This window comes from Megascapheus bottae, chromosome 17 (assembly GCF_031878675.1).
Source record: "Megascapheus bottae isolate mThoBot1 chromosome 17, mThoBot2.hap1, whole genome shotgun sequence".
Classification (NCBI taxonomy): Eukaryota; Metazoa; Chordata; class Mammalia; order Rodentia; family Geomyidae; genus Megascapheus; species Megascapheus bottae.
Genome location: NC_143525.1, coordinates 31,858,319 through 31,882,378, shown reverse-complemented (window position 1 = coordinate 31,882,378; position 24,060 = coordinate 31,858,319). Strand labels below are relative to the sequence as shown.

Below are 24,060 nucleotides of genomic sequence, written 5' to 3'. Positions count from 1 at the left end.
GTCTCAGGTCTTAGCCCCGCCCCCGTCCCGCTCCCTGCCCTGTTGCTGCTGCGGCGCTGCTGACTGCTGCCCTCGTGGTGAGTTCCTGCAGTGGAGAGGGGCAGTTGGGCCTTCGAGCTCCCCAAATTCATCTCTCCTGTCCTGAGAAAGAGCTTTGGGCGGGCGGAGATGCGGTCGGCTTCGGCTTTCACCTCCGGCCACCTTCGAGGGTGTCAGTCCGCGGGAGTTGCCTCCTGGAGGGCCTGGAGCGTCTACCTCAGCCTTGGGGGGCGTCGGGCGCCGTTTTCTCTGGAGCTGCAACCGGGGTTTCCGCGCTTTGGCAGGGTGGGGAGGCTTCTGGGCCAGGAGAGAGATCCGTGGTGGGAGCGAGGGTCTGGATGTGGCCCCCCAGCCCGCCCTCCTCCCTGCCCCGTCTTCCACCCGGGGGTCGTGGAGGTTCCAAAATCCCTATCCTGGCCTCGGTCTCGCTGCGGGAGGTTTCCAGGCACAGGCGGGCCTTGCTGCGTCACCCCGGGCGAGCTACTTTCTCTTTGGGTCTCCATGTCAGTCCCCCTGTTTGCCTCCCCCGCCCCCTCGGATCCGTGGAGCCTCTTTTCCATTTGATCCGCTTCTTTACCCTTGGCCGCCCCACCCGGCGGCGTGGCCTGCGGGCGTGCTGAGCTTCTCCAATACCTGGGATGACCACCCCGCCCGCCAGCTTCTTCCCATCTCTTAGATTCCTGGCTCCAGATGGGAAACAACTGGTCATGATTGGAGCTGACTTAGAATTATCACTCTCACCTCCTAGGGTTTGGGAAGCCTAGGACTTTATGAAGCAGTGGGTCTTTATAACTTCTACAGGTGTTTCATTTGTTTTGCAGCACGTACTAGGCAAACATTCTCTCCTTGGGCCACACCCCAGCCCCTTTGTAATGTAGCACCTGGGAGTGGCCCAGATAGCTTTCTCTGGTATTTTCAGGGACATTTGAAACTTTCCCTTTTAGCAGGCTTGACAGCTGTGGAGCAGAAAAGTCCTTCAAAAGGATAGGCAGAGGAAATGGGGCTGTGGCTCTGGGGTAGCCTTGAGCTGAAGAGCTCAGGTACAGCGCCCAGGTCCAGAGTTCAAGCCCATGACCCACAAAAAAAAAAAAGGCAAGTTAGGCAATAATCAGTTACCTGGCTTGTCTTCATGTCAATATATTTTGGGAATCTTTAAAAAAAATGTTGGCTTGGGGCTGGGAGTTTAGCCTGGTGCTAGAGTGCTTACCTAGCGTGCACGAAGACCCAGATTCGATTCCTCAGTCCTACATACATAGAAAAAAGCCAGAAGTGGTACTGTGGCTCAAGTGGTAGAGTGCTGACGTTGAGAAAGCCCAAGGACAGTGCTCATGCCCTGAGCTGAAGCCCAGGACTGGCAAAAAAAATGTTGGCATGGAATTTTTAATTTCCATTTGCTGCATGAGGAGCAGGAAACGCTTTACCAGTTTTCCCTACTTTAACCTTGTTTTACCAAAATTCTTGGTAAGTTTAAAGAAAAAAATTGACTGCCAGATGTATGATGCACACTTATAATCCCAGCGATTGGGAGGGTAATAAAGGGCCAAGGCTGGACAATCTGGAGTTTGAGACCACCCTGAAATACAAAGTGAAACCATGTCTCCAAAAAAAAAAAAAAAAAAAAAAGCGGGGCTGGAGTTTGGCCTAGTGGTGGAGTGCTTGCCTAGCATGCTGAAGACCTGGGTTCAATTCCCCCATACCACATACATAGAAAAAAGCCAGAAGTGGTGCTGAGGCTCAGGTGGTAGAGCTCTAGCCTTGAGAAAGTCCAAGGACAGTGCTTAGGCCCTGAGGTCAAGCCCAGGACTGGCAAAAAAACAACAACAACAACAACAAAAAAAAACCCTCTCACTTCATATTTCCCCTTTCACTTATGATCATCATTATAGCTGGAATAATTTGTAAAAGATTTTCTAGCCTGATCCATGCATTTTACTGAGGTCTAAAAGGTTGTATGACTTGATCAGGTCCTCAGGGTATGTATAGTAGAACTAAGACTGGAATCTAGTTCTCCAGGCTCCTGATCTAGTCACCTGTTCATTATCCTCACTATTGCCATACCATAGCAAATCATTCAAAAAAGACTGCATAGCCGGGCATGGGTGCGTCAAGCCTGTAGTACTAGCTAGTGAAGGAAGTTGAGATCTTGAGAATCATGGCTTTGAAGCCAGCCTTGGTAGAAAATCTGTGAGAATTCATTTCCAGAATAATCAGCAAAAAGTCAGTTTGGAGCCATGCACGATAGTGGAGTACCACCCCTCTCCCCCAAAAAGTGGGTAAACCAGTAAGCTTTTCCCAATGTGTTTCAATTTTCTGAACCTCATGTCCCAGAACTATTTTCCTGTGCTTCTCCTAGTACTGCTGGCACTATGGTGGTGTGGGAGATAAAGGCTTGCTAACAATCTAGACAAACAATTCACATAGTTGTTGCTGAGTAGACTTTTCTGGTTTTTAACTTGTTTTCGTTCTTGTTATTGTTACAATAGTTTGAACTTTAAGCCTGGCTTTAGTGCTTGTTTTGAGGGATAGAATCTCCAAGACTTACTAGTTTTGAAAGATATTCCTTTGGCTTTCAGCCTCCACAGTAGGGTTTGTTTTGTTTTGTTTTGTTTTGTTTTTGGTCTGTTGTGGGGTTTGAACTCTGGGCCTGACTATCATCCCTGAGTTCTTCAGCTCAACACTACTGCCCTATCCCTTGAACCATAGCACCACTTCCAGTTTTCTGGTACTTAATTGGAGATAAGACTCTCACAGACTTTTGTGCCTGGGCTGGCTTTGAACCGTGATCCTAAGATCTCAGCCTCTTGAGCAGCTAGGATTACAGACATGAGCTACCACATCAGGCTCCAGAGTAGTTTTAATTACAAGCTTGAGCAACCAGTGCGAAGATGATGAATATTATTATTATTTCCGTGTGCATGCATGAGTGCGGTGTACACTAATCACAGAGCTTTCACTCAGGGCCTGGGTATTATCCCTGAGCCTTTTTCCCTCCCTTAAGGCTAGCACTTTACCACTTACCTCTGGCTTTTTAGTGGTTAATTGGAGATTAAAGTCTCATGAACTTCCTACTTGGGCTGGCTTCAAACTTCCCACCCTCAGATTTAAGCCTTGTCAGTAGCTACAAGTAACCAGCATGCAGCCATGAAGTTGTTTTTTTTTTTTTTTTAAGGCCTCTATGGATATTTTTATTTTCCTAAGAACTAGAATTTGTAAAATTTGGACTAGAGCAATTGGCTTACAAATCTGAGGAGCTGTAATTGTGACTTTGGTCACAGGGCCATTACCCATAGTGGTAGCATTCACTGCTAATATTCACTAAGGCTACTTACATGTCACATCTGCCTGGGAAAAATGGGATTTAAATCAGTTCAACCAGCTTGCTAATAGCTAGAAGTTATAAAAAGTAAAGTAAGCTGGGCTGAGAGTTTGGCCAGTGGTAGTGTTTGCCTAGCATGAATGAAGACCCGGGTTCCATTCCTCAGTACCACATACATAGAAAAAAAGCTGGAAGTGGTGCTGTGACTCAAGTGGTAGAGCTCTAGCTTTGAGAAAACCCAAGGACAGTGCTCAGGCCCTGAGTTCAAGGCCCAGGACTGGCAAAAAAAAAAAAAAAAGTCAAACATATTTAATCTAATTCTCAAGACTAGTGTTCTACCACTTGAGCCACAGCACCACTTCCAGCTTTTTTCTTTTTTTTTTTTTTTTTTTGCCAGTCCTGGGCTTGGGCTCCAGGGCCTGAGCACTGTCCTTGGACTTTTTCAAGGCTAGAGCTCTAACCGCTTGAGCCTGAGCACCATTTCCAGCTTTTTTTCTATGTATGTGGTACCGAGGAATCGAACCTGGGTCGTCGTGCATGCTAGGCAAGCACTCTACCACTAGGCCAAACTCCTGGTTTTTTTCTATATATATATGGTACTGAGGAATCAAACCCAGGGGGGTCTCTGTAAATGCTAGGCAAGCACTCTACCACTAGGCCAAACTCCCAGCCCAGGTTTGATTTTTATTACTAATATATATATTTTTTTACTGTTCCCACATGAAGAATTAATTTATATTTCTCATTTGGTTTTGTAAGCATTTGACTTTTTTATTTTCCTGCAGTTTAATTCAGAAAAGCTACCTATGGTCTTCATTTCTCTTGAAACATATGCCCATTGGCATAAAAGGCTAATGAATGGTGGATAGCATTTTAAAATTTTTTCTGCTGAATAAATATATTTGCAGATTTCCTCAGCAAAAGCAGTGGAAGTGACTTTTGTTGTATTGCTTCACAAAAAGAGGATCTATGAGCTCATGGGACAGTCCTGGGAGTAGTATATTAAGCTTAAAAAGCTCATTAGATGAAAACATGTCAGACTTTCTTAGGAACCAGGAGCCAGTTCATCAAACTGGTTTTAAAATACATTCCTATTATTGCCATCTCCCTTGAGGTCCCTAATCCTTTTGAAAACCAAGTTGGGTGGGAAGACATGACTATGTCAGAGGCCAAGTAAAGTACCTCTGATACTTTGTAGAATCTGCATTATTGTTTGTTTTCCATGGCCAGTCTTTGATTTGGGAGTAGGAGTAAGGAATTATACCACTCCAGAATTATCATGATTCATTAGTTCTAAATTTACTTTGGCTATTCTTACTTTTTTTTTTTCTTCACTATCAGCTTCTGAGTTATCAGAATTAGGAGTAAATGATAGAGAAGCTCTATAGTGTAGAGGAGAGTAAGAGTGAAATTGATGCCTAAGTCATCCTCTAAAATTTGGGATGGGGGGTGTGAGCAAGGCTCATATAAAGCATTTAGGGGGGGGAATCATTCTTTTTTTCCTTTCATATCTTTTCTTTTTTCTTTTTTTGGCCAGTTCTGGGGCTTGAATTCAGGGCCTGGGAACTGTCCCTGAGCCTCTATGTTCGATAGCTCTCTGCCACTGGAGCCACAGTACCACTTGGAGTTTTTGATTGGTTAGTTGGTTGGAGATTGGTTAATTGGAGTCTCATGGGGACATTTCTTCCCAGGCTGACTTTAAACCACAATCCTCAGATCTCAGCCTTCCGAGTAACTAGGATTACAGGTATGAGCCACCGGTGCCTGGCAAGTCTCTTGCATTTTTGATGAGCAAAGAATCAAAGCTACTAGTTTTTCTAGACAGCTGATTGGGTTTTCAGATGGAAGAACAGCAGTAAGGTTTCTGTTGACTGTACATCCAACCTCAAAATGTGTTCTTTTAATGTCATTTTATGTGGGTGCTATCTTTAATCTATCAGTACTGGGTTTGAACCCAAGGTCTTGTACTTGCAGGCAGGCTCAGTTCTAACTGGATGGAGGTTCTGGATATTGAACCTAGAATCTTGTACCCACTACTTCTGGAGTATATGTTCCAGCAGTTATGAGCTGATTGTTTTGCTAGTAAGAAAAGGTGTACAAAGTGTTCCACCACTTGAACCATAGCTCCACTTTTGAATTCTTGGTTATTAATTGGAGACAAGAGTTTCTTAGACCTTTCCCCTGGCTTTGAACCTTGATTCTTAAATCTCAGCCTCCCAAGAAGCTTCTTCTTTCTTCCTCTTCTTGCTTCTTCTTCTTTCTTCTTTTCTCCTCCTCCTCCTCCTCCTCCTCCTCGTCCTCCTCCAGTCCCGAGGCTTGATCTCTAGGCCTGAGCACTGTCCTTGGGCTTCCTCAAGGCCAGAGCTCTACCATTTGAGCCACAGCACCACTTTTCTATGTATGTGGTACCGAGAAATTGAACCCAGGTCTTCGTGCCTGCTTGGCAAGCACTCTACCACTAGGCCAAACTCCTGGTCCCTCACACCACTTCTCGATAGTACTCATAACTTCACCCTTTTCAGCCAAACCAATCTTTTTTTTTTTTTTTTAATTATGAGATTCTTTTTTTTTTTTTTTCTTTTCTTTTTTTTTTTGGCCCCTTTCTCTTTCTGGCCCCGCTCGCTCCGGCCCTGCTCGCCCGGCCCGGCTAGGCCCCCTTTCTAGCTCCGGCCCCGCTCGCTCCGGCCCTGGCCCCGCTCGGCCAGCTCTCGCTTGCTCCTGGCTCTGCTCGCTCCGGCCCCCTCTCGCTCTGGCCCCGCTCGCTCCGGCCTCGCTGGCTCTGGCTCGGCTCGCTCCCGCACGCTCCGGTCCTGCTCGCTCCGGTCCTGCTCGCTCCGGCCACCACTCGGTTGGGCTTTTTTTGTTGTTGTTGTTCACTTCAGCTCTCTGTCGCCGTCGCAGTCTTGTCTCTGCCACTTTTCTGCTTTTGGTTGTGTCTCGTCTCTGCCACTTCCGGCTTGGTTGTGTATGTGGGATACCGAGGAATTGAACCCGGGTCTTTGTGCATGCTAGGCAAGCACTTTAACCGCTAGGCCAAACTCCCGGGCCCTAATTATGAGATTCTATCTTCCATTCTTTTTGTGTCTTCTATATTACCAATACCTTGTACTGATTCTTTTGGTGTGTGCGCTTGTGTGCATGAGCCAATAATGAGGCTTAAACTATAGGCCTGAATACTGTCCCTGAGCTCTATTGCTCAAGTCTTTCTTTCTACCAGTTGAGCCACATTGCCATTTCAGCTTTTTATGATTCATTGGAGATAAGTCTCATGGACTTTTCCTGCCTGCACTGGCTTTGGACCACAATTCTCAGATCACCAGTCTTCTTTTTGCCAATCCTGGGGCTTGGACTCAGGGCCTGAGCACTTGTCCTTGGGCATTCCTCAAGGCTAGGGCTCTACCACTTGAGCCACAACACCACTTCTGGCTTTTTTCTGTGTATGTGGTACCAAAGAATCAGACCTTGGTCTTGGGGCATGCTAGGCAAGCACTATCACTAGGTACAGGCATGCTCCCAGCACGCCAATCTTTTTATTAGTCTCATTTCTTTTTCCAAATGCTATACTCCTAGCATATTGTTTTATGTGAAAGAGCCCAAAAATTATAAGGTAAATGCAGTTAAGTAGAGAAGCTGAAATCCTAAAATTGGGATGAAAAAAATCTAGAACTTAGGTCTTATGATTTCCAGTTTCACCTGTTTTGTGTAGATTGCTTTGTTTAGAAGTAAGAGAAATAGGCTGGGAGTTTGGTCTACTGGTAGAGTGCTTGCCTAGCATGCATGAAGACTGGGGTTCAATTCCTTGGTACCATATACATAGAAAAAGCCAGAAGTGGTGCTGTGGCTCAAGTGGTAAAGTTCTAGCCTTGAGAAAGCCCAAGGAGAGTGCTCAAGTCCTGAGTTCAAGCAAAAGAGAGGGGGAAGGGGGAGGGAGAGAGAAAGACAACAGAGCAGACAATAAGGGCATGTTGAGGGTGGAAGTGCCTGTGGTCAAAGATACTCTGAAAATTCTCATAGCATAGGAATTTATGAATGTGAAATGACTCAAAGTGAAACAGAAAGCTATGTGATCTTAATATTTGTCAGGATTTTGCTTTTCCTAATGGCCTTGAACAAAATGTTCTTGGGTGACTGCCCAGAATCACAAGCCAAACCTTTTGAGCCTTACTTTATTCCATGTCTCCTAACAGGACCCCACCATGGAAAAGATAGTAGAAGAGCCTCCCACATCAGCTGTCTTGCTGGATCATTGTCATTTTTCTCAGGTCATCTTTAACAGCATGGAGAAGTTCTATGTCCCTGGAGGGGATATCACGTGCTATTATACCTTTACTCAACATTTCATTCCCCGTCGAAAGGATTGGATTGGCATTTTTAGAGTAAGTAAAATCCAGTGTTACTTGGAACTAAGGGTGAACCTTCATTACCTGAGGGTGTAACTCCTTGTGTGACTGTTTATCATTCAGGCTCACTTGTTTAAATGTTGTGTATTGTTATTATAAAGGTGATATGCACTAGGGTTCTGATTACACAAGTCCGATAAAAAATACATTTGAATAGTGTCATTCCTTCCCTCTCTTTCTCCAAGTTTTTCCTTACCATCCCCACCCACAAGTTTAGTTTATTTTCAACATAATGTTTACTGAGTACCACTGCTGCATTTGTTTGCCCTTCATCCCTCCATTTCTGTGTCAGGCTCACTCTTGTTCAGTCCCCTGGACCCCTCTACCTGCCCTTCACAAAGCTAGAGCTATACCACTTCTTTTGGCAGCTGCTGCTTTTTTTTTGTTGTTGTTGTTGCAGGTTCTGGGCCTTGAGCTTTGGACCTGGGTGCTGTCCCTGAGCTTTTTTTGTTCAAGACTAACACTCTACCACTTGAACCACAGCACCACTTTTAGCTTTTTTCTGAGTAGTTTATTAGAGATAAGTCTCACAGATTTTCCTGCCCAGGCTAGCTTCAAACTGAGATCCTCAGATCTCAGCCTTCTGAATTGCCAGGATTATAGGTGTGAGCCATTGATACTCTGCCTTCACTTCTGGCTTTTTACTCGTTAATTGGAAGTAAGAGGCTGCTGAATTTGAATTGTAATCCCAGGATTTCAACCTCTTCAGTAGCTTGACTTTATAGGCATGAGCCACTGGCTCCTGGCCTATCTAGCCAATCTTAGAATTTTAAACAAAGTGTTGAGGTTCACTGTCAGTATATGTTAATGTGTGCTGTGGAACTCAAATTTAAGTTTCAGCTTCAAGCTAAAAAAAAATGGAAATTCTGTGATCCCAGATTTTTATTGTCTTTAATATAAAAGCCTTAAGAATTATTCTATTTTGGGCTGGGAGTTTAGCCTAGTGGTAGAGGGTTTACCTAACATGCAAGAAGACCCAGGTTCAATTCCTCAGTACCACATGCATAGAGAAAAGCCGAAAGTGGTGCTGAGGCTCAAGTGGTAGAGCGCCAGCCTTGAGAAAGTCCAAGGACAGTGCTCAGGCCCTGAGCTCAAGCCCAGGACTGGCAAAAAAAAAAAAAAAAAAAAAAAAAAAAAAAAGAATTATCCTATTTTGAAATATTCATGTATGATTTGATTAAAATGGGTGACCTCTTACATAATTTCTGTGACGTCAAACATTACTTCCTTATTTGGTGTTTGTTTTAAAGCGAATATCCCAAATTTGAAAAGGATTCTGAGAAATTACCTAGTTCAATATCATGTATGCAGAAAGTTGGTTTTCTTCTTTCTAAAGATGAAAAGTTTCTGAGCAACCTCAGAGGTCTATTGTAGTGTATAATCAACTTGTATATCCCCTTCTCATTTCTGTGTCTTTCACACACACCCCTTCCTCACTTTCATATATACATGCATAAATACATAAGCATAAACATCCACACACACCCCCATATTGTCAGATCTTTATTTCCAGAGGCAGGAATTAAAGGTCAACTTAAGTAATTTATACTGTAATTCCCAATGTTGGTGACATTTAGTTTGACAGTGCAGTATGTCGTGCGCCCACTAACGCTCATGTTGAAATCACATAGCACTTTTTACTGTGCTGTGAAGAAACTATTGCTTATTTGTATCCCTCGGTGAATTCCTTTTTCTTGTTTGAAAGAACAAACTTACCGGTAAAGTGTCAGGAACTGGAAATAATAAGATTGCTATTTAGAGAGGATAGTAGGCAACCAGAAGATACTGTCATATTCTGAAACTATATTATACTGAATCATCATACTGAGAGTTATTCTGTCATTGAGTGTTTTCTCTCTTGGAAAGAAGTTGTAGATGGATTTTTCTTCCCCATAAAAAGAAAGTGTAGGGGCCAAGAGTGTAGCCTAGTGGTAGAGTGTTAGCCTAGCATGTATGAAGCCCTGGGTTTGATTCCTCCGTACCACATACTTAGAAAAAGCTGGAAGTGGTGCTGTGGCTTAAGTGGAAGATAGCAAAAAGTGTCCAAGACAGTGCCCAGGCCCTGAGTTCAAGTGGCAAAAAAAAAAAAAAAAAGGAAGTGTGCTAGGCGCAGTGGCTCACGCCTGTAATCCTAGCTACTTTAGAGGCTGACATCTGAGGATCAAGGTTCAAAGCCAGCCCGGGCACAAAAGAACCTGAGACTTATCTCCAATTAACTTCTAGAAAATGGGGAGAGGGGTTTGGCTCAGGGGTAGGGCAATAGCCTTGAGCTGAAAAACTCAGGGACAACACCCAGGCCCAGGGGTAGGGCAGTAGCTTTGAGCTGAAGAGCTCAGAGACAGAGCCCAGGCCAGGTTCAAGCCCTATGACCCACAATATAAAAAGAAAAGAAAAAGTGTATTATAGATTAGTATTTTTCAATATAACTGTTTGCTATACCTTTGTTATGTAGTCACACTTAAAATGTGGCTAGTGTAATGAGTAACTGCTTTATTTTTGGTGATGATGGTGGTGATGTTGGGTCCTTCCTTACCATTTGAACCATGTCCTCATGTAAATCAGCCTTATATGGCTAATAGCTATTTCTAAGTAGTGACAGCTACCACCAAGGTAGAGCCTAAAATAGGGAGGACTCAATTTTCCTTCCTTCAATATAATCAGTCCCAATGATCTCCTCTTGACCTGGGAATGTAAACGTTTCCAAGGCTCAACAAGAAGAGCTAACATGTCATGACAGGCCGGCTGGAACTAGGACTACTCAGATGGATGAGCCAAGAATAGATGCAAGTGGCAAGAAGTTTGTTTTCTTATTCGAAGGCAGCAGTGTTTTTTAGATCTTCCTATTAAGTCTCTGTCAGAATGCATTAAGAAACTCCCAAGTTCTGAATGAGGACTTCATAAAATTCATACTTCCTGTATCACTGCAGATTGTATTGGCTCTGAGAGACTTACAGCAATGGGGTGTGTATTTAATAAGACTCTAAAACATGCCTCAGTATTTTCTGAGCGGCTTTTGTTGTAACCTTTTCAACCCTATTCAGATTCATTAATATTTAAAAGTGGAACTCATTTATTCATTTTTTTTACCGGTCCTGGGGCTTGAACTCAGGGCCTGAGCACTATCCTTGGGCTTCTCAAAGCTAGCACTCTGCCACTTGAGCCACAGCACCACTTCTAGCTTTTCTGTGTATGTGGTATGGAAGGATCAAACCCAGGGCTTTGTACATGTAGGTAAGCACTCTTACCGCTAGGCCATACTCCCGGCCCTTGGAACTTATTTTTAGTTGATTCTCTTCCTACTGGGCTCAGGCTTGGTCAAAACATAGCAGTTGATACAATTTTGCTTCTCATTTGCTGAGTGTTTGCCCCTTGAATGGCTCCCCTTTTTATATTCCCTTTTGTTCTTTTCTAGATAAAATTTGAACCATTCCTCACCTTTTTTATATGTAGTGAAAAATATTTTCCAAAAGCTAGGCTCAGTGGCTCCCGCCTGTAATCCTAGCTGCTCAGGAGGCTGAGATCTGAGGATCAAGGTTCAAAGCCAGCCCGAGCACAAGAGGACCTGAAACTCTTGCCTCCAATTAACCTCTAGAAAATGGAAAGTGGGGCTATGGCTCAAAGTGACAGGGTGCAAGCCTTGAGCAGAAAAGCTCAGGGACCATGCCCAGGCCCTGAATTCAATCCCTACAACTGCCAAGAAATAAATAAAAATAAAATCTAATTAGCCATCTTTCTGGCTCTCAGACACTTTTGCTCTATCCTGGTATCGTTTGATTGATTATATTCAATACTGAAAATAGGCTTTTATGACTGTCAGATTTTTTTTAAATCTTTGTCACTATTAAGAAAAAGATGAGCCAGGCAAGGTGGCTCATGCCTGTAATCCTAGCTACTCAGGAGGGTGAGATCAAGGGATATGGGGCTGTGGGCCAGAGCCTTGAGCTGAAGAGCTCAGGAACAGCGCCCGGGCCCAGAGTTTAAGCCCTACCACTGACCAAAAAAAAGAAAGAGAAAAGAAAAAAGGAAAATCCTGACTAGTGGGTGTGATAATACATGTCAGCCTGGGCTACAAAGGCAGGCCTGTCTTCTCGTGTGTGTGTGTGTGTGTGTGTGTGTGTGTGTGTGTGTGTGTGTGTGTGTGTGTGTGAATTTTTAGTTATTCCAGACCTTTTTTCCTATAAATAAAAAAATTTGAGCCAGGCGTGGTTGCTCATGCCTATAAACCTAGCTACTCAGGAGTCTGAGATCTGAGAATCTTGGTTCCAAGCCAGCCCGGGGCCCTAAAGACCATGAGACTCTTATCTCCAGTTAGCCAGAAAACCGGAAGTGGTGCTATTGCTCAAGAGGGAGGTAGCCTGAGCTGAGTAGCTCAGGGACAACACCCAGGCCTAGGGGTAGGGCGGTAGCCTTGAGCTGAAGAGCTCAGGGACAGTGCCCAGGCCCAGAGTTCAAGCCCCACAACCAACAAAAAAAGTGAATCTTGTCATACTGAAATTATTCTGCTATAGTTTTTAGTAGATGCAAGTAAAATATAAGTGCATTGTAAGAAAACAGCCCAAATAAGGTCTTTTCCTTGAGCACTGTCAGATGCTAAGTGAGAACCTCTTGTCATTACAGGTGGGATGGAAGACTACCCGTGAATATTATACTTTCATGTGGGTTGCTTTGCCCAGTGACCTAAAAATGGACTTAGCCAAACAGCAAGAAGTCCAGTTCAAAGGTGAGAAAAATACTAGATCAAAGGTGTTGAAAACTGTGGCCAAAACTAATTCATTTTCATGCACACACGCATGCAAGTACTAGGTCTGGAATTCAGGGGCTGGGCGCTCTCCCTCAGCTTTTTTTTTTTTTTTTTTTGCCAGTCCTGGGCTTGAGCTCAGGGCCTGAGCACTGTCCTTGGACTTTCTCAAGGCTAGAGCTCTACCACTTGAGCCTCAGCACCACTTCCGACTTTTTTCTATGTATGTGGTTCCGAGGAATCAAACCCGGGTCTTCATGCATGCTAGGCAAGCACTTTAATCACTAGGCCAAACTCCCGGTCCCCCTCCCTCAGCTTTTTTGCTCAAGGTTGACACACTGCTACTTCACCACAGCTCCACTTCTGGTTTTTGTTTAATTGGAGATAAATGTCTCACAGATTTTTCTGACCTGTCTGGCTTTGAACCTCAATCCTCAGATCTCAGCTTTGTTTCCACCCTGCCGTCCCCCTCAGATGCTTGAACTCAGAACCTTAGTGCTGTCCTTGAGCTTCTTTTACTCAGGGCTAGTTCTCTACACTTGACGCACAACTCCAATTACCAGCTTTTTTGGTAGTTAATGGAGGTAAGAGTCTCACAGACTTTCCTTCCTAGGCTGGCTTTGAACTTTGATCCTCAGATTCCAGCCTTCTGCATAGGATTTTCAAGTATGAGCCACCAGTACATGGCAGCTCTCAGTCTTTTGAAGTAGCTAGAATTATAAGCATGAGCCCACTAGCATCTGGCTTGATTTTCTTTCTTTTTCTTCCTCCTCTGATAATTGTGAGTACTGAAGCTTGAACTTGGGGCCTCTTGTTTTCACTTAGCTTTTTCACTCAAGGCTGGCACATTACCACTTAAACCACACTTTACTTCTGGATTTTTGCTGATTAATTGGAAATAAATGCCTCAGTTTCTGATCCGGTTGGCTTTGAGCTACAATATCAGATCTGAGACTCCTAAGTAGCTAGGATTATAGGTGTGAGCCCTGGCATCTGGCTCTAATTGACTTTCTTGAGTTTGAGCTTTCTGAGGCAGATAAAAAGACTTGTGAATTTATTTTTTAAATAGATTTTATTTTGGATTAAAACTCATGATTTTTTTTTCCAGCTTATTATCTGCCCAAGGATGATGAGTATTACCAGTTCTGCTATGTGGATCAAGATGGTGTGGTCCGGGGAGCAAGTATCCCTTTCCAATTCCGACTAGAAACTGAGGACGACATACTAGTTGTTACCACTAAGGTCTGTAATTGTCTTCTCTAAGCCTTTTCTGCCATTACACATAACAATTCCTAAGTAGAATTGATAGTTAATCAGTAAGGTTTTATGGCATATTTAAAAGATACTGTTGGTTTTATTACATAGATTATTATGTATCTATGACATACAAACCCTCAGCCTAATTTTGATTATGTTCTAAAATCAAGATTCCCTTCTTGAATTCCTGTTTGTTAAACATGTCATTTGAAATATGATGTAAAAACCAATATTAATAAATTCTTTAATTAAAAAAAAGATTTAAGATTTTGGAAAAAATCTTAAAATTTTGTAACTGGGCCAGATGCAGTGGTTCATGCCTGTAATCCTAGCTACTCAAAGGCTGAGATCTGAGAATCAAGGTTCAAAGCAAGCCCAGGCACAAAAGGACCTGAGACTCTTTATCTCCAATTAACCTCTAGAAACCAGAAAGTGGGGCTTTGGCTCGAGGGTAGAGTGGTAGCCTTGAGCTGAAGAGCTCAGGGACAACACTTAGGCCCAGGGTAGAGAGGTAGCGTTGAGCTGAAGAGCTCAGGGACAGCGCCCAGGCCAAGTTCAAGCCCCATGACTCACCAAAAAAAAAAAAATTGTAACTGGGCCAGGATTGTGGCCTAATGGTAGGATTCTTGCCTAATGGTAGGGCCCTTGCTTAACATGCAGGAAACCCTGGGTTCAATTCCTCAGTACCACATACACAGAAAAAGCCAGAAGTGTTGCTGTGGATCAATAATAGAGCACTATCCTTGGGAAAGCTCAAGGATAGTGCACAAGCCTCAGGTTTCAGGTTCAAGCCTCAGGACTGGCAAAAGAAAAAGTGTAACTTACTGGACATCAGTGGCTTATGCCTATAGTTTTAGCTACTCAGGAGGCTAAGAGCTAAGGATTGTGGTTCAAAGCTAACATGGTCAGGAAAGTCCAATTAACACTAAAAAGTTGGACTGGAGGTACGGCTCAAATAGTAGAATGCTAGCTCAGGCCCTGAGTTTAAACTTGAGTGGTCCACCCACGCACACACACATCTGTAACTTTGCATTTACTCCTTAACTTTTATAGGGACTTATAGTTTTCTATATATCTTAACACCAGAGTAAATGTAACAGTTCATTGATATTTTCTTGGGGGGGGGGGCATGGGGGATAAAGGCTTCCATGTTCTCACTCAACATTTTGCTAGTAAGTGACAATCTTACCCTTTGAGTTATGCCTCCAATCTTATATTTTGCTGGTTAATTGGAGATGGTGTCTCACAGACTTTTCTTCCCCATCTGGCTCTGAACTGAAATCCTCCAGGTCTCAACATCTTGAGTAGCTAGGATTGTAAGTGTGAGCCACTGGCTAAAAGTTCCTTTGAGAAGCACCAAATACTATTGTTTGTGTGTCTCTCGGTTCTGACTCTGTCATACATGAGTGTTAGATTCATTCACGTAGTCATTTAGCAGAACACCAATAGGTATTCATTGAGCACTGTGGGAAATAGTAAGGATACTATGAATAATCAATTAACATAATTATTAGTGGCCTTAAGTAGACAAGATTTGTAAGGGAGGGTCAGGAGAGTGGCCTAGTGGTAAGAGTGCTTGCCTAGCATGCACAAAGCCCTGGGTTCAGTTCCTCGGTACCATATACACAGAAAAAGCCAGAAGTGGTACTGTGGTTCAAGTGGCCCTGAGTTCAAGCCTCAGGACTCACCAAAAAAGATATACATATCTGTGTGTGTGTGTATTTATATATAAGTATAAATATATACATATATATTATAAGGGAGAAAACACTAGCATCTACAAGAAGAATCCACATTCCCTTGTCATTGTCTCTTGTAACTGTCACTTTGTTTGAGACAAGGTCTTGTTTTGTAATTCAAAACGTCCTCACACTCACTAAGTGTGCTCAGGGTGACCTCGAATTCATGATCTCCTGCCTCAGCCTCCAAGTGCTGGGTTATAGGCTTGTGCCATCATATCTAACCTGTCCCTTGTTTGTTTGTTTGTTGTTTTTGTGTTTGTTTTTGTTTTTGCCAGTCTTGGGCTTCAGCTCAGGGCCTGAGCCCTGTGTATGGGTTTTCTCAAGGCTAGAACCCTGCCACTTGAGCCACAGCACCACTTCTGGCTTTTTCTGTGTATGTGGTACCGAGGACTCGAACCTGTGTCTTCGTGAATGCTAGAGAAGCACTCTACCACTAGGCCAAACTCTTGGCCCCAAACTTTTTTATGGTCTTACTCTTTGCTTTTCTATCTTTTGTGGTCCTGGCTTGCTTAAAGCTTCAGTAACATAGTTGTACCTGTTGCCTCCTTATGCACATACTGGGGAGCTATTCCCATGTGAGGTACATTCCAAGTAAATGGGAATGTCACCGCAGTGAGTGGGAAGCAGTCAGATCCTCCCTATAACAACATGTGGGAATTTTCTGCTTGAGAGACTTGAATGTTTTTTATGGAATGTTCTTTTGTAGGGAAAGGTGGAAGAGATTGAGCAGCATAACAAGGAGCTTTGTGAAGAAAACCAAGAACTGAAGGACAGCTGTGTTAGTCTCAAGAAGCAGAACTCAGACATGCAGGCTGAACTCAAAAGGAAGCAGGTGTGGTGTGGCTGCTAGCTAAAGGTGAACTTAGAGCATGGAGATCAGAATTGGATGGTCTTTTGGGTCCAGCCTATTTTCATTTGACTTGTGATCTCATGCCCTAAAACCAGTATCTTTGAAAAGGTGCAGTGTTAAAAAGTTTTATATGTATTATTTTACTTGTTAAAAAATAATAATCTGGGGGCCGGGAGTTTGGCCTAGTGGTTAAAGTGCTTGCCTAGCATGCATGAAGACCCGGGTTCGATTCCTCGGTACCACATACATAGAAAAAAGCCGGAAGTGGTGCTGAGGCTCAAGTGGTGGAGCTCTAACCTTGAGAAAGTCCAAGGATAGTGCTCAGGCCCTGAGCTCAAGCCCAGGACTGGCAAAAAAAAAAAATAATAATAATAATAATAATCTGGGCCCTGGAGCTTGGCCTAGCGGTAGAGGTGTTTGCCTTTCATGCACGAAGTCCTGAGTTTGATTCTTCAGTACCACATACCCAGAAAAGGCCAGAAGTGTGCTGTGGCTCAAGTGCTAGAGCACTAACCTTTAGAAAGCCAAGGACAGTGCCCAAATCCTGAGTTTGTCAAGCTAGGATTACAGGCATGAGCATCCAGTGCCTGGCCCATATTTCCTTTTTATTGTTTATGTTGAACTTCTAGCTGTATTAAATTAAAAGTAGTTTATTGCCAGACATGGTGTACATAGCTATAATCCTAGATGAGGCAGAATGACAGTGAATTCAGAGCCATTCTGACTATATTGTAAAATCTTATCTTTTTAAAATATGAGTATTCACTGGGGCTGGGACCTAGTGGGAGAGTGCTTGCCTAGCATGCACAAAGCCCTGGGTTCAGTTCCTCGGTACCATATACACAGAAAAAGCCAGAAGTGGTACTGTGGTTCAAGTGGCCCTGAGTTCAAGCCTCAGGACTCACCAAAAAAGATATACATATCTCTGTGTGTGTATATTTATATATAAGTATAAATATATACATATATATTATAAGGGAGAAAACACTAGCATCTACAAGAAGAATCCACATTCCCTTGTCATTGTAACTGTCACTTTGTTTGAGACAAGGTCTTGTTTTGTAATTCAAAACGTCCTCACACTCACTAAGTGTGCTCAGGGTGACCTCGAATTCATGATCTCCTGCCTCAGCCTCCAAGTGCTGGGTTATAGGCTTGTGCCATCATATCTAACCTGTCCCTTGTTTGTTTGTTTGTTGTTTTTGTGTTTGTTTTTGCTTTTGCCAGTCTTGGGCTTCAGCTCAGGGCCTGAGCCCTGTGTATGGGTTTTCTCAAGGCTAGAACCCTGCCACTTGAGCCACAGCACCACTTCTGGCATTTTCTGTGTATGTGGTACCGAGGACTCGAACCTGTGTCTTCGTGAATGCTAGAGAAGCACTCTACCACTAGGCCAAACTCTTGGCCCCAAACTTTTTTATGGTCTTACTCTTTGCTTTTCTATCTTTTGTGGTCCTGGCTTGCTTAAAGCTTCAGTAACATAGTTGTACCTGTTGCCTCCTTATGCACATACTGGGGAGCTATTCCCATGTGAGGTACATTCCAAGTAAATGGGAATGTCACCGCAGTGAGTGGGAAGCAGTCAGATCCTCCCTATAACAACATGTGGGAATTTTCTGCTTGAGAGACTTGAATGTTTTTTATGGAATGTTCTTTTGTAGGGAAAGGTGGAAGAGATTGAGCAGCATAACAAGGAGCTTTGTGAAGAAAACCAAGAACTGAAGGACAGCTGTGTTAGTCTCAAGAAGCAGAACTCAGACATGCAGGCTGAACTCAAAAGGAAGCAGGTGTGGTGTGGCTGCTAGCTAAAGGTGAACTTAGAGCATGGAGATCAGAATTGGATGGTCTTTTGGGTCCAGCCTATTTTCATTTGACTTGTGATCTCATGCCCTAAAACCAGTATCTTTGAAAAGGTGCAGTGTTAAAAAATTTTATATGTATTATTTTACTTGTTAAAAAATAATAATCCAGGCCCTGGAGCTTGGCCTAGCGGTAGAGGTGTTTGCCTTTCATGCACGAAGTCCTGAGTTTGATTCTTCAGTACCACATACCCAGAAAAGGCCAGAAGTGTGCTGTGGCTCAAGTGCTAGAGCACTAGCCTTTAGAAAGCCCAAGGACAGTGCCCAAATCCTGAGTTTGTCAAGCTAGGATTACAGGCATGAGCATCCAGTGCCTGGCCCATATTTCCTTTTTATTGTTTATGTTGAACTTCTAGCTGTATTAAGTTAAAAGTAGTTTATTGCCAGACATGGTATTCATAGCTATAATCCTAGAGTGAGGCAGAATGACAGTGAGTTCAGAGCCATTCTGACTATATTGTAAAATCTTATCTTTTTAAAATATGAGTATTCACTGGGGCTGGGACCTAGTGGGAGAGTGCTTGCTTAGCATGTACAAAGCCCTGGGTTCAGTTCCTCGGTACCATATACACAGAAAAAGCCAGAAGTGGTACTGTGGTTCAAGTGGCCCTGAGTTCAAGCCTCAGGACTCACCAAAAAAAATATACATATCTGTGTGTGTGTGTGTGTGTGTGTGTATTTATATATAAGTATAAATATATACGTATATATTGTAAGGGAGAAAACGCTAGCATCTACAAGAAGAATCCACATTCCCTTGTCATTGTCTCTTGTAACTGTCACTTTGTTTGAGACAAGGTCTTGTTTTGTATTCAGAACGTCCTCACTAAGTGTGCTCAGGGTGACCTCGAATTCATGATCTCCTGCCTCAGCCTCCAAGTGCTGGGTTATAGGCTTGTGCCATCATATCTAACCTGTCCCTTGTTTGTTGTTTTTGTTTTTCTGTGTATGTGGTACCGAGGACTCGAACCTGTGTCTTCGTGCTTGCTAGACAAGTACTCTACCACTAGGCCAAACTCTTGGCCCCAAACTTTTTTTTTTTTTTTTTGCCAGTCCTGGGGACTGAACTTAGGGCCTGAACACTGTCCTTGGGCTTTCCTCAAGGTTAGTGTTCTACCACTTGAGCCACAGAACCAGTTCTGGTCTTTTCTATGTATGTGGTACTGAAGAATTGAACCTGGGTCTTCGTGCATGCTAGGCAAGCACTCTACCACTAGGCCAAACTCCCGGCCCCAGGCCCCAAACTTTTTTATGGTCTTACTCTTTGCTTTTCTATCTTTTGTGGTCCTGGCTTGCTTAAAGCTGCAGTAACATAGTTGTACCTGTTGCCTCCTTATGCACATACTGGGGAGCTATTCCCATGTGAGGTACATTCCAAGTAAATGGGAATGTCACCGCAATGAGTGGGAAGCAGTCAGATCCTCCCTATAACAACATGTGGGAATTTTCTGCTTGAGAGACTTGAATGTTTTTTATGGAATGTTCTTTTGTAGGGAAAGGTGGAAAAGATTGAGCAGCATAACAAGGAGCTTTGTGAAGAAAACCAAGAACTGAAGGACAGCTGTGTTAGTCTCCAGAAGCAGAACTCAGACATGCAGGCTGAACTCAAAAGGAAGCAGGTGTGGTGTGGCTGCTAGCTAAAGGTGAACTTAGAGCATGGAGATCAGAATTGGATGGTCTTTTGGGTCCAGCCTATTTTCATTTGACTTGTGACTAGTGGGAAAGTGCTTGCCTAGCATGCACAAAGGCCCAGGTTCGATTTCTCAGTACCACATACATAGAAAAAGTCAGAAGTGGTGCTGAGGCTCAAGTGGTAGAGCTCTGGCCTTAACAAAGCCCAAGGACAGTGCTTAGGCCCTGAGTTCAAGCCCCAGGACTGGCAAAAAAAAAAAAAATGAATATTGACCTATTTCTTTTTAAGTGTGATTACTAATTTTTATTATATATCATATATAATCGTATATATCAACCTATAGGATAACAGAAGTCTAAAAGAAAAGTTAACTTTGTCTACTTTTTCTACTTTGAGAGTATCCAGTGTGTGAGAGATATTTAATAAATATTTAATTAGGGTGGGGGAAACGAAACGGGGAGAAAAACATCAGAAGAGTATCAGTGTTCAAGAAGTAATGTACCCACTCCCTGACAAATGTAACTGTAACCCTTCTTTACATCACCCTGACAATAAATACAATTGGAATAAATATTTAGTCAATGAATATAAGCCTCAATGGAAATGAAAGTAGATTTTTTGTTTGTTTCTTTTTAAGTATAGTCTCAGTATGTAACCTAGGCTGGTCTTGAACTCTCCTGCCTCCCACTCTCAAGTGCTGGGGTTACAGATATACATCACCATGGCCTGATAATTCATCCAAAACCTGAACGCAGGACTTGGGCGCTGTCCTTGACCTTTTTTGTTCTATGCTAGCACTCTATCACTTTAGCCATAAATCTCACTCTGGCTTTTTGGTAATTAATTGGAGATAAGTGTCTTATGAATTTTTCTTCCTGGGCTGGCTTCAAACTGTAGTCTTCATATCTCCTGAGTATGAGTAGCTAGGATTACGGGAATGAACCATCAATACCCAGCCTAGATATATCTTTAGTATGAAAAGAATGGGGCTCAGTCTGAGAATTTGGCCTATTGGTAGAGTGCTTGCCTAGCATGCGAAGACCCGGGTTCGATTTCTCGGTACCACATGCATAGCAAAAAGCCGGAAATGATGCTGAGGCTCAAGTGGTAGAGCTCTAGCCTTGAGAAAGTCCAAGGACAGTGCTCAGGCCCTGAGCCCAAGCCCAGGGCTGGCAAAAAAAAAGAAAAGAAAAGAATGGGGCTGTCACACAGGTAGAGTACTTACCTAGAATGTATGAAGATGTATGTAGGTTTGGTCCTAGCACCATAGACAGACAAATATAAAATATGTATATATAGAAAGAATATAATTTTTTTTTTTTTGCCAGTCCTGGGGCTTGAACTCAAGGCCTGAGCACTGTCCTTAGACACTTTTTGCTCAAGGGTAGCACCCTGCCACTTGAGCCACAGCACCATTTCTGGCTTTTTTGAGTATGTGGTATCAAGGAATTGAACCCAGAGCTTCGTGTATGCTAGGCAAGCATTATACCACTAGGCTACACTCATTTTTTAAAAACAGTAAGTTTGGACTCCCACCAACAGTGTAGTAGTGATCCCTCCTGGCCACATCCCCTCCAGCATCTGTTGTTATTAGTTTTCTTGATCCTGGCCAATCTAACTTGAGTGAGGTGGAATGTTAGAGTTGTTTTGATTTGCATTTCTTTTCCCCTATGACCCAGCAATTCCACTACTTGGCATTTACCCAAGAAACAAGGACATACTAAATCCACTAGCACAACGATGTTCATTGCAGCACTATTTACCATAGCAAAGATATGGAACCAACCTAGATGTCCCTCAGTTGATGAGTGGATCAACAAGACCTGGTATTTGTACATAATGGAATGCTATGCTGCTGTCAGAAAGAATGACATCGCCCCATTTGTTAGGGAGTGGAAAGACTTAGAAAAAAATCATATTAAGTGAAGTAAACCAGACTCAAAGGAACATAGGCTCAATGGTTTCCCTCATTTGTCATAATCAGTAGAGACCTTGGGCTCTCCTAGCAGAGATTTGCAATAGAGCAAAACCTAAATACATAAGGTCATACAGTATGACGCTAAATGAAAGGACCTCTAGGATATAGAAACAAAAGTCATATAATGAATGATTGCTGTCCTTATTGTACTATGTTATCTCTCGTCTCTTTTGCTGTCCCTTGATTATCTCATATTGTTACAGTATCTCACTTTGTTATCTGATATATTGGATATATTTGTATTTGGTTATTTGAAATAGGATAGGGAAGGGGGGAAAACAAAATGAGGAGTGGTGGTAGGAGAAGGGAAATGGGGAACAAGACATGAGAAAGGGTATCAATGTATGTGAATTAATGCACCTTCTATCTGGCGAATATAATGTAACCCTTCTATTAATTACAATAAAAAATATATGAAAAAAATAGTAAGTTTGGGGCCTGAGTTCAAGCCCCAGTTCATTCACTGCCCTGCCATGCTATGCTTGACATGCAATAAGTGCTCAATGTTCAATAAATATATATTGGTTCCCTAATGTGTTAAAACATGTCTTAGAGATGGGCTATCTTTTTTGATGATGTTTCCATTTACAGGGGGAATTAGGAACTCTACACAGCACAAATAATAAGTTAGAAGAAAAAGTGAAAGAGCAGAAGGCATATTGGGAGACTGAACTGCTTCAGTGAGTATGCTTTATAATTCTTGGATAAGAGCTGGTAATGTATCATAGGCACCCTTAGGTAGAATGAAGTTAGTATTCTGGAATTTGTTAGAAGATACTTTTCCTGTTATGGCAGTGATAGGTCTTATTAACTGTAGGCCAAGAAGCTTTAAATCATTTCTGCCCAGGGAAAGCCAAGGAAATCAGTGGATGTTTCACAAAGTCATCTCCACCTCCACAGACTGAAGGAAAACAACCAAAAGGTGTCCTCAGAAAATGAGAAGATGGCAATCAGAGTGGATCAGCTTCAGGTAGGTAATAATATCCCTTTGCCAAAGGTATTTTCTTAGTTTTGCCACCACTCTAATCTGTTGTCCCAGAAAGATTTGCTCCATTGTGTTGTCTAATGACATACCTTTTCTCTTACTAGATAATTTGTTACTTTGAAAGAATGCTTTTTGTAACAAAGAATTTATTTTGGGGGCCAGGAGCATGGCCTAGTGGTAGAGTGCTTGCCTAGAATGCATGGAGGTCTGGGTTTGCTTCCTCAGTACCACATACACAGATAAAGCTGGAAATGGTGTTGTGGCTCAAGGGGTAAAGTGCTAGCCTTGAGCAAAAGAAACTCAGGGACAGTGCCTAGGCCTGTCCTATAAGAAACAAGTGGCTTATATGTATTATCTTAGCTACTCAGAAGACAGAGATCTGAGGATTATGGTTCAAAGCCAGCCTGGGCAGGAAAGTCTATGGGACTTTTATCTCCAGTTATTAACCACCAGAAAACTGGAAGTGGAACTATGACTCAAAGTGGTAGAGCACTAGCCTTGAAAAGAAAAGCTTAGGGACAGTACCTAGGTCCTGTGTTCAAGCCACACACACACACACACACACACACACACACACACACACACACACACACACACACACACACACACACACACACCACACACACACACACACACCACACACACACACACACAGCACAATAGCATGTGCTATCACCAAAGCTACATTGAAAGCACAAATAGGAAGATTGTGGTCCAGGCTAGAAAGAAGACCCCTTTGAAAATGAAAATGGGTGTGGTATAAGCCCTAGAGAGGGCCCTGAGCTCAAACTCCAAAAACAAAAAATTTAGAGAATGGTTCATCCAACTTTACTCAGTTGATTCCCTCTCTCTCTCTCTTTTTCTCTGTCTCTGTCTCTCTCTCTCTCTCTTTTCCAATCTTGGGTCTTAAACTCAAGGACTGAGTACTATCCCTAGGCTTCTTTTGCTCAAAGCTAACATTATACCACTTGAACCACAGTCCACAGTACTGCTTCCATGTTTTTCTATGTATGTGGTGATTCTGAGGCTTCATACATGCAAGGCAAACACTCTACCACTAAGCCACATTCCCAGGCTCTTGAATCTTACATTCTTACGAGGTATGGTAGAGTTGAATTAAAGAGTAAGGTTGTTTTTTTGTTTTTCTTTCCCCCAGTGGTAGACTGGTGGCTCTACCACTTGAGCCATGCTTCCAGCTGGCTTTTTTTTTTTTTTTTTTTTTTTGCCAGTCATGGGGCGTGAACTCAGGACCTGTGCACTGTCCTT

The 24,060-nt window shown here is 42.9% G+C and overlaps 1 protein-coding gene across 5 annotated transcripts in view; it reads left to right on the top strand.

The window, feature by feature from the left end:
* Positions 1–24,060, top strand: part of Calcoco2 (calcium binding and coiled-coil domain 2) — a 47,592-nt gene continuing 23,532 nt past the window's right edge. For 2 of the 5 annotated variants that reach the window (XM_090350671.1, XM_090350670.1), the window contains exons 1-9: positions 3–77; positions 7,543–7,731; positions 12,373–12,475; positions 13,602–13,735; positions 16,199–16,324; positions 18,001–18,126; positions 19,692–19,817; positions 22,401–22,489; positions 22,710–22,779. In XM_090350671.1, coding sequence (XP_090206797.1) covers positions 7,552–7,731; positions 12,373–12,475; positions 13,602–13,735; positions 16,199–16,324; positions 18,001–18,126; positions 19,692–19,817; positions 22,401–22,489; positions 22,710–22,779 — 954 coding nt within the window. In that variant the 5' untranslated portion in view covers positions 3–77; positions 7,543–7,551. Of the gene's footprint in view, positions 78–7,542; positions 7,732–12,372; positions 12,476–13,601; positions 13,736–16,198; positions 16,325–18,000; positions 18,127–19,691; positions 19,818–22,400; positions 22,490–22,709; positions 22,780–24,060 lie in introns of all 5 variants that reach the window. The other 3 variants (XM_090350674.1, XR_016538342.1, XM_090350673.1) reach the window with 3 other exon arrangements.